This window comes from Apis cerana, linkage group LG9 (assembly GCF_029169275.1).
Source record: "Apis cerana isolate GH-2021 linkage group LG9, AcerK_1.0, whole genome shotgun sequence".
Lineage (NCBI taxonomy): Eukaryota > Metazoa > Arthropoda > Insecta > Hymenoptera > Apidae > Apis > Apis cerana.
In genome coordinates this window covers 11,053,551-11,063,328 of record NC_083860.1, presented here as the reverse complement: position 1 = coordinate 11,063,328, position 9,778 = coordinate 11,053,551, and the positions used below count along the sequence as shown (strand labels likewise).

General features: G+C 26.5%; 2 protein-coding genes across 12 annotated transcripts; one reads left to right on the top strand and one right to left on the bottom strand.

Annotated features, from left to right (window-relative positions):
• Window positions 1–126: 126 nt before the first annotated feature.
• On the bottom strand, window positions 127–1,859 carry LOC108000541 (2-oxoglutarate and iron-dependent oxygenase domain-containing protein 3). 4 transcript variants are annotated; one of them, XM_062079646.1, is made up of 6 exons: window positions 1,718–1,859; window positions 1,057–1,277; window positions 840–972; window positions 623–785; window positions 429–555; window positions 127–356 (listed from the first exon to the last, which is right to left on the bottom strand). In XM_062079646.1, the coding sequence occupies exons 1-6, from the start codon at window positions 1,825–1,827 to the stop codon at window positions 214–216; spliced, it is 897 nt and encodes a 298-aa protein (XP_061935630.1). In that variant the 5' UTR covers window positions 1,828–1,859; the 3' UTR covers window positions 127–213. The 4 variants fall into 4 exon arrangements, with proteins under 4 accessions (XP_061935630.1, XP_061935631.1, XP_016916415.2 ...); XM_062079647.1 differs by having other exon boundaries at window positions 623–776; XM_017060926.3 differs by having other exon boundaries at window positions 840–1,277.
• Window positions 1,860–2,674: 815 nt separating this feature from the next.
• LOC108000606 (serine/threonine-protein kinase dyf-5) lies at window positions 2,675–9,418 on the top strand. 8 transcript variants are annotated; one of them, XM_028668032.2, is made up of 11 exons: window positions 2,692–2,807; window positions 4,636–4,690; window positions 5,812–6,053; window positions 6,498–6,619; window positions 6,695–6,907; window positions 7,139–7,486; window positions 7,566–7,724; window positions 7,823–7,951; window positions 8,097–8,354; window positions 8,736–8,947; window positions 9,086–9,418. In XM_028668032.2, the coding sequence occupies exons 3-11, from the start codon at window positions 5,898–5,900 to the stop codon at window positions 9,193–9,195; spliced, it is 1,707 nt and encodes a 568-aa protein (XP_028523833.1). In that variant the 5' UTR covers window positions 2,692–2,807; window positions 4,636–4,690; window positions 5,812–5,897; the 3' UTR covers window positions 9,196–9,418. The 8 variants fall into 8 exon arrangements, with proteins under 8 accessions (XP_016916532.1, XP_028523834.1, XP_016916527.1 ...); XM_017061043.3 differs by lacking the exon at window positions 4,636–4,690 and having other exon boundaries at window positions 2,675–2,807; window positions 8,100–8,354; XM_028668033.2 differs by lacking the exon at window positions 4,636–4,690 and having other exon boundaries at window positions 2,675–2,807; window positions 8,736–8,932.
• The last annotated feature ends 360 nt before the right edge of the window (window positions 9,419–9,778 follow it).

Below are 9,778 nucleotides of genomic sequence, written 5' to 3'. Positions count from 1 at the left end.
TGATTTTAAAAAAATTTATAAATAAAAAAATTTTTATATAATAAAATTTTTATATAATAAAAAAATAAATATATAACTATTTCTAATATATCCTACAAATAAATAATTTTTTTCATTGATACGGAATTTTTATTCTTTGTTAAAATAAAATAAACATTTTATTTATTTAAAATTAAAATGAATACATAATTTTCATTCATGTAATAATTTTTTTTATTTTATTCGATAATCTGGATCGGAAATAGCGGCATCTGGATTACATGTAAAAGATATGGTCAATGCATATCGAGTACCCGATTGTACTTTTTCAACTGCATGTAAATTTTCACTACCTGAAGTAAACATAGATAATCTACCTATAAAATAAATTTAATATTTTTATTATTTATATTTTCTCTTTTAATCAATCTTTTGTAATTATTGTTTACCTTTACGAGGTTCTATTATTGTTTTGACATTATTTTTATCAATAAATACAAATCGGCCTCCTTCAAAATCTCTTCCAAAATCATTTAAGTAAAGTAAAGTTGTATAATGAAAAGATTTGTATGTGTCCTATGTTAAAAATTTAAATTCAGAAATAAATTTTAATTTTTAATAAAATTATGATAAATTTACACACTTTGTCAATATGAGGATGCCAATATTCATCATGTATAGTTTTTGCAGATATATTTGTCATTCGAGAAAAAAATGTAGGCTTTGTTAAAAATATTTTATTTGAAGATATTCCAAAATTGTGTGCTATTGCATGTTGTATCTTAGTTTTTATTGTTCTGTAAATACTACACAATTATAAAATTGAAATTCTTTAAAAAAATTATAAATAATTTACATACTTATAAATTGCAAAGTCAGAACTATTGAATATTTTTTTTGTTTCTGATAATGAGTAAATATCTATAAAACCTTGACCTTTACTTAATGCACCAGAATGAAGATCTAATATACTTGCACCACCATCAGAACCACCTAAATTCAAACCATTTACTGCTATTTTTAATAATATATCACTTTCTGTTGATAATACTAATTTATCCATAACTATTCTCCCACATTTTTCAGGTACACATTCAGGATATTTGTTTGTTTCTGCTTCATAATCACTTGAACATTCAATATTTAGAGTACGACTTAATAAAATTTCTTTTTGTTTTGCTAAATAAATTTCTTTACCCTGTTTACTACTATACCAAACTATGAACAATACTGGAAATATAAGGGCAAAGCGAGACCATACTCTTTGATAAGGAAATCTTATAGAAGATCCATATTTTCTGCAAAATAATATATTTTTTATAGTATAATATTTTATAATTTTGAAATAATTTATCATGCTAATTATATTGATATAAAATATATATAATGATACATATAATGAAGTATATAAATTGGTTTTTTATATATAATATAAATAACTTAATGATATTAAATAATATTAAATAATTTATATGAAAAATATTGTATATATGTTAAAAAATAATTAGATAATATATACTTATATATCTTTCATTATAAATATATGAAAATATAACCTGACTTAACCTGTATGTTAATATAAAATATATGTCCAAATTATGTTAAAAATTTTAATAAATAAAACATTACATTCTCTATAAATTAAATAAATTTATAATGTTTTTAATATATTTTAAATAAATAAATAACATTTGTAATAATATTTTAAATTTGAATTTAATATTTTTACGTTACATACACTTTAATATTTTCAACTGTATTTTCTTTTATATTTTTTTCGAATTTTTTTTCTTTTTGATTTTCTTTTTCTACTTGCTTCTTTTTTCCTTTTTTAACTTCTTGTGTCATTTTTAATAATTATTTTAATAACATTAATCTGTATATATTTGTATTTAATTCTTTCTTTTTTGAGTATATGTACATATATATTATAACATTGATAACAATTTAGCAATTACTATGTAAGTTATTTCTATGTTAGTAATAATACATACATTATTTATATTATTTAAAAGAAATAAAAAATTATGATTACATACTTTTATATATATGAATTTTAACAATGTATAATGATTTTAAATTAAAAATTTTATAATAAATTCTGTTTATTAATTAATATTAAATAAATATATCATAAGTAATATGTAATATGTAATAATGTAATATGTAATAAATATATCATAAGTAATTTTTTCACTAAATAAAATTAAAAACTTAAATATATCATTATCATGGAACATTGTAAAATTTTTAATATCTTTAATGTTTGTATGGTTTGTAAGATTTTTTTTACATTATTTTACATTATTTTTTTACATTATTTCTAATTTAGTGTGCGATAAATAGTTATCATTAATGTAATATAATTAATGATTAAAATCAATTTTGATACTTTTTAATTCAAATTCATTAAATATTCTACAGAGTAAGTACCGCTACAAGTACTATTTATTCATATTTATAATTTATATATTTATTTATTTATTTGATAATTACTTTAGATTTTTAATGATTGATCTTCTATATAATAATTTATAAATTTCTTTCACTATTTATTACTTTGTATGTACTTATTTTTACTTGTAATTAATATTTATGATACAATTTCAATATTTGATATTTATTTTATTTTCATGAATGAAATGTCATGCGATTAGCCAACGAATCATCATGACATGAGAATTAAAACAACCATCAATGGTTTAAGTTTCAGTTAGTATTTGTAACCATGACTACACATGGTAAAGCATGGCCGCTCGATTAACAGTTTGTGAAGGAAGATTGCGCAGAAAGTAGGTGAAATGCTGTTAAACCAGGTAGTTTTCATCGTAAGTAAAACTAAAGTTCATGCTTCTATCTAATAATAATATTTCGACAAAAGATACCACTAATTATTAACACTTCCGGTTAGAGTTCCAATATGATAAACCTAAATTTAATTGTTTTCTAAATTTTGTAAGTTTCAAATTTCGTCATATTTGTGATGTAATAAAACAAATTTTTGAAATATTATAAAATAAATTAAATATTTATAAAACTAATATATTATAACTCAATAGCACGAAAGTTTTAAAATTAGATATTAATTATAATATTTGACTAATTGATTTTGTTTTTTTATGTCGCCTATACGAATAATATAACAAGTACTAGAGAAGAGTTGAAAGAAATTAAAGTAAACGGAATGAACGAACTATTATTTTTCATACATATATTTTTCATATATTTTTTTTCATATTTTTTTTTACAAATTATTAATTATAGAAAGTATTACATATATGCGAAAAATATTTCATTTAAAAATCTATAGTATAAAGTCAAATTTTAATAAAAAAATTTATATCTTTTTAAATTGTTAAAACTATTATAAGTATTTATAAAAATTTGAGAATTTATAACAAAATTTCATAAAAAAATAATTATATCATTTTTCTATTGAATTTTAAAATTAATCTTATAATTGATTTCATATAATATTTTTGTTACGAGTAATAGTTTATTGTACGACTTTACAAGACACATTATTTTAATCATCTTTTTAATATCTATTGGTTCTGAAACTTGAAACTTTTATTTTTATAAAATATCATTTGCAAAATATATATATTCCATATATAAGAAAAATGAATTAATGAAAATAATATTACGATTTTGAATAGAATACAAGGTCAAAACCTCTTATATATAACCTCTTATATATAGTGATCTTTATATTCACGAATTTTCTTAAATCGTGCGACCTAAGAAAATCTATATCCTCGCATGACCGACCTGTCGCATGTGAGTTTAAGAAAATACTAATCTCGATGCCCGTAACCTAAATTATGATTGTTATGGGAGAATAAAGTCATTTATTAATATAATTGTAAGACGTGTAATTAGAATTATTACATAGATTATAAATTTGTAACTATTTTACAAAAATAAAGTTTAAAACAGAATTAATTTAAAAACAGAAAAAAAAAAGACGTTTTATAAACGAGTTATCAGGATTAAAATTATTTTGAAAATGTGTGTGTGTGTGTGTCGATGATTTTTTCCATTGATACAAATTTTTTATTCATGTATTACATAAACTGAAATCTACATTGTAACGTCATACGATGGATTAATCATCCATGATGAAAAAAAAAAACGAGAAATTATTCTCTAAAGAAATCGTTTCAAATGCGTTTCACAATGTAACATCTTTAAAACAAATAATATTACATAAAGATTTGACATTTTTTTTTTAATATCAATTAAGATTTATTCATGAAACTTATTAATATCTATTATAATGTTTCAAATACAAACGAGAGATGCGTTTTGATTTCAATGAATCGAATTTGACGAGATTAAGAGATAATTATGTTTCTAATAATGCCATGTATATAATGGTGCAATTTCGAAGAATATAACGAATAATTATTTCGTTATGTGATACTCGAATATCACATTAAATATACATGTAAAATATGATGCATGCATTTAAATATTAATAAAGTAAAGATTTTTATTACTATTTAAGTGATGAGTATCATTATTTTTTTTCTCGAAATTACGTTGAAATTACGTTATTATTTTTACTTGCTACTTATAAAAAAAAAGAAAAAAAAAACTTAATAACGAATGATGCCATATTGCGTCAAATGAAAATAATATTTTCTATTACAGATGGCATAATTGAGTGAAAAGAATTATTATTTTAAAACTGAGACGCGCATAAAATGTAAGTAATTGAATTAAAGATTATCGTGAATGATATTAAAATAACATTAACTTATGTAATAGGTTTTAACGAAAATGTTTCGTTGTTAATTAACGGAAAGATAAAGCAAAAAGAATTATTATTAAAATTATTCGTTTATTATCTTATTGCACAAAGTACACGTGTCTTTAAAATTCAGTTTATCGATCCAGAAAGTAACAAGTGTCATTGTTTGAAACATGTAATTGAAATTCAGTATATAATCAACATGTATGTCTAGGAGATTATGTATATAGTACCCGTATAGCGTTTCATATTTCACGAACGGTATGTCAGCATTTCCCATCGATACCATTTACATTAGCAATAAAATAAAAATTTAATTCGAAGAACTTCTAAACAGTCGTATACGAGAATACTTGTTATTCGATCAATTTCATTTTTTTTTTCTTTCACGCAAAAGGTTTTTTCGTATTACGACATTATTCGATTATCGATATATGTATATATATATAATCTACGATAAACAGAAGTAAAAATCACTTTCAATAATTTAATTTTCCCACCTCTTGAATGATACAATATAATATTATCGAATATTACGTAGAACAGAATTTTTTTGTATTAAAATATTTTCTATGCAGATATTACATTTACATATATTATTTTTAAAATATACGTGAATAATACTTTTTTACGTGGAAATAAATAAAAAATTAACATTCGTTTCTTTATCCTATATATGTATATATATATATACACACACATATATATTATTTATCAGAATCAGAATATTTAACTATCAGCGGAACAAGATGATGCGACTTGTAAATCAAGCGTACAAAAGGTTATCGGACATTTATTATTAATATGAACATTCGCGGCCATTCGATGTTACATAATGGAAGCAATTAAAATGTAATCCTGATAACGATATATTAAGCAATGTATTTATTACAAAATCGTACTCACAAATATTCGGCATACATAATTGATCGAGTTTACGTTGCGCAAGAAAAAGATATTGTTTCGGTGTGGAAAAAAATAGGAATTTTCAAAGCGGTTTATTAAGATCGTAAAACGAAACGAGGAATTTGGAGGGAAAGTTAATTTTGAAAGAGAATGAATAATTTTTGTTACAGAGATTAATATGATGCATCCAGAATGCTTTGATACGAACAATTGGCCTATAAGCTGAAGAGATGCTTTTTTTCGAGCGTCGATAAAAATGAATCGATACATAACGTTAAATCAATTAGGGGACGGAACGTTTGGTTCCGTTGTTCTTGGAGAACGTATCGACACTGGGGAGAAGGTTGCCATAAAAAGAATGAAAAGAAAGTACTATTCCTGGGAGGAGGCGATGAACCTGCGTGAAGTTAAAGTAAAATGAAAGAATACAACTTGTTTCGTCCTATTATTTCGTATATATATATATAATTGAGAATAGGATAATAACGATATATAATAATGAAAAATATATATATATATATATAAAAAATAATAATAACAACAATAATAATAAAATATATTTATTTTAACTTTTTGCAACGTTCACCTTATTCGTTTCAATGATTTATATAACCAATATGTTTTTAAAGTCAATATTGCTATCATTTAATTTCAAAGACACGATACGGTTAATTATTCGAGAATAATCTGTCAATGGTATGAAAAGATATTGTAAATATACATAAGTATGGCGTCAGGTGTACTTAATTCGATATTCTTAATTTTTCCACGGATAGACAACACGCGTAATTGAAATCAATGAGGTGAATCGTATTGTAAATACAATATAATTTCAATTTTTCCCCTCTCATCGTAGTCTTTGAAGAAACTTAGTCACGCGAATGTAGTCAAATTAAAGGAGGTAATTCGTGAAAATGACGTATTGTATTTCGTCTTCGAGTACATGAAGGAGAATCTCTACCAATTGATGAAGGATAGGTAAAGAAAGATCGTTAAAATATTATTCAACTTATTTGAAGAATAGATTTTTACGAACGTGATAATACAACGTAGGGACAAACTTTTCCCTGAGCCGGTAATCAGGAATATCGTGTATCAAGTGCTTCAAGGATTGGCGTTCATGCATAAACATGGCTTCTTCCACCGTGACATGAAGCCTGAAAATTTATTATGCATGGGACCGGAACTAGTGAAGATTGCTGATTTCGGTCTGGCCAGGGAAATACGATCAAGACCCCCATATACGGATTACGTATCCACGAGATGGTACTTACTTCCTCTTTTAATTCTTCGAACGAAAATCAACAATTTCCTTTTTTACAGAAAGAATCAACAACGAAAGTAACGCAATGTTACCCGTCCAATTATACGCGATTATATCATATTACATAGTTGGATTTTTCTTTTGTATTTCTCTTAAATAATAATTATAATACTTTTAACATTGCTATTGCACGCAGTTGCTCGTGCAATTAATTTATAAAATGCTTGTTCCAGGTATAGAGCGCCGGAAGTTCTACTCCATTCGACGACCTATAACAGCCCAATCGATATTTGGGCGGTAGGTTGCATCATGGCCGAATTGTACACGTTCCGGCCACTTTTCCCCGGGAAAAGCGAAATCGACGAGATTTTTAAAATTTGCTCGGTGATCGGCACACCGGAGAAGGATGATTGGCCGGAAGGTTATCAACTGGCAGCCGCTATGAATTTCAAATTTCCAAATTTCTCTCGAACATCGTTGAGCGTATTAATACCGAATGCTGGTCAAGAAGCGGTAATACTTATGGAAGATATGCTACAATGGAATCCCATCAAAAGACCGACGGCACAACAGTCCCTGAGGTGGATAGAATTTCTAATCGCTCCAATAAGAGAAACAGAGAGAGAGAGAGAGATTCTAAATTTAATTTTTAACCCTTAGGTATCCCTATTTCCAATTGAACGTGCCACGAGTAATTAATAGTACAAAGATCGGGGTCGCGACGTCTCAACGCGATTTTGTAATAAACAAAGTAAATCTTCCACCTCCGGTTCTTAAATCGTACAATTACTCTCAGCAAGACGCCTTGATGGGATCCAGGTGAATTGAATTCTGTGCAAATATCTCTTTCGAGAAAAATTTCCGTTGAAAATACGTGGCCTGAAAAAGTTAACGGATACAAATCGATCTATTTACAGAGCCCAAGAGAAAATGATACAATCCAAGGAACAAGAGAAAACGATACTCCCACTGGTGAATCATAATAGTTACATGCGCCAAAGTAATCCTCAAAAGTTGGACGAGGATGATTTTGCCGAGTTGTTGGGGTGCGTTGCACGAATTTCTTAAAATCAAAAAAAAAAAAAAAAAAATCTCGTATTAAATGGAATCCCCTCTCCACTGTTAATAAGTGGTTGATTCTCGCGAACACTAGTCTAATTGTAAATCTAATTCTTAAATTGTATACGTCAGTAGCAAGATCGTTCCCGAGAACGTGAACTCAAAGCTAGTCCCAGAACGAGTATACAAAGAGAACCGTGCCAATTGGAATGTGAATTATTTGCCAGAAAATCCGAGGAATTGGGTGTTGCCGGCTTGGAACGAGCCAGCCCCGATTAATTGGAACCAGTTACAACCGAATATGAAGAATGGTCGAAAAGTTTCTGGGAAACAACATTACTTCAGCTTGGCTCGATACATCGCAGGCCAGAGCGCGAGCTTATCGTCCAGGTATCGAACGTTTCGAGATCTTCTAAAACGAATCCTGACCCCTTCCTCGCTGATAATACTGGGATGTATGTTGCTCTGCTGTCTGATCTGGAAAAACGAGTTGCTTCACAAACATTTCACGTGTCTGGACCTGATAGAATATTTCTTTTGACGCGATTATTCGCATATACCGTTCGACAGACATAACTGATTTTTTGAATTAATATGCCAGAGTCTTTTCTCCCAAAATTGAATTTTTCCTTTTAACAAATTTATATATTGTAAATTTGAAGGTGTTCAATAAATTAAATCGAAGAATTTTTAATATATTCGAGTTTCTATCTAATTTATTCAACCGAAGTTTCATCTAATGATGCTCAAATTTTCTTTTCGTGTTTAAAGAAACGGTGATTCCGACCAGAACAAGCCTAGATTAATGCGGAATCTTGTTGGTCAATCGGTGGAGAAGTACGAGGAATTCACCGATTCTTTCTGGATGCCTAGGAACTCTATTGAGAATCAAGCAAAACGATATTACATTCCACGAAACCGTTACATCGCCGATCAAACTTTAAGATTGCCTTATCCTAGCGTTTATGGTACGCAAAATATTAGTAAGTAATCGAATGTGAATTATTTCAAACAATAAGTTCAACAAATAAGTTTTTTTATCAATTATTAAATATATCTATTTATACATATATATATATATATATATATATATGTATAAAAATAATTCATGATTCCAATAGAAAATACGGATAAAGGAACGCTACTACCGAGCAATGGAACTGTGGTGAACACGAAAGGCAGCGGAAGCCTTCATGGTCGAACCGACTGGGCTGCTAAATATCTCAAATGACTGTTTCAAAGTTACGTATATAATTTGTAACTGTGATAGAATGGCATTTACCTTTTTTCATTCCATTATAAGAGAAATCCAGATGGAGGATTTAAAAAAAAAAAACAGAAATTTGGTGGCCTTTAAGAATGTAATCACTTTAGTGATTAATTATTTTTTAAAAACGCTTAAGTGATCACACTTTTAAAATAATTGATATTTAATAAAATAATGATCGATCTTAGTTTACTATAATAATAAGTAGGAAGAATCAAAAGAAGAAGAAAAAAAGAAAGAGAACAAATTTATTAAAAAGTATTATTTTATTTTATTACTTGGTTAAGTAATAGTATTTTGATAATATTTATTAATTAAGAATAGAATTCAGTATATTTATTTTCCTCTTTTTTTTTTGTAAAAAAAAAAGAAAGAGATAAAATCATTTATTTGTAAAGGAAACTGTCGTAGAAGGCAGTGTATCGATTAATAATAGTGGTAAAGAGTATTATACTTGGATAAGATATATTAAAGAATATATATATATATATATACATATTTATTATTTGTACATATTATTAATTACGATTTGGAGTAACTTCTGATA

What these genes read in the sequence shown, in the direction of transcription:
- LOC108000606 (XM_017061038.3), top strand. Translation starts at nt 5,898, where the DNA reads ATGAATCGATACATAACGTTAAATCAATTAGGGGACGGAACGTTTGGT. An exon ending in TACCAATTGATGAAGGATAG is followed by an intron (nt 6,620 to 6,694) that starts GTAAAGAAAGAT and finishes AATACAACGTAG; the next exon opens with GGACAAACTTTTCCCTGAGC. An exon ending in GATTACGTATCCACGAGATG is followed by an intron (nt 6,908 to 7,138) that starts GTACTTACTTCC and finishes TGCTTGTTCCAG; the next exon opens with GTATAGAGCGCCGGAAGTTC.
- LOC108000541 (XM_017060926.3), bottom strand. Translation starts at nt 1,827, where the DNA reads ATGACACAAGAAGTTAAAAAAGGAAAAAAGAAGCAAGTAGAAAAAGAA. An exon ending in TCTGACTTTGCAATTTATAA is followed by an intron (nt 786 to 839) that starts GTATGTAAATTA and finishes ATAATTGTGTAG; the next exon opens with TATTTACAGAACAATAAAAA. An exon ending in AATAATAGAACCTCGTAAAG is followed by an intron (nt 357 to 428) that starts GTAAACAATAAT and finishes TTTATTTTATAG; the next exon opens with GTAGATTATCTATGTTTACT.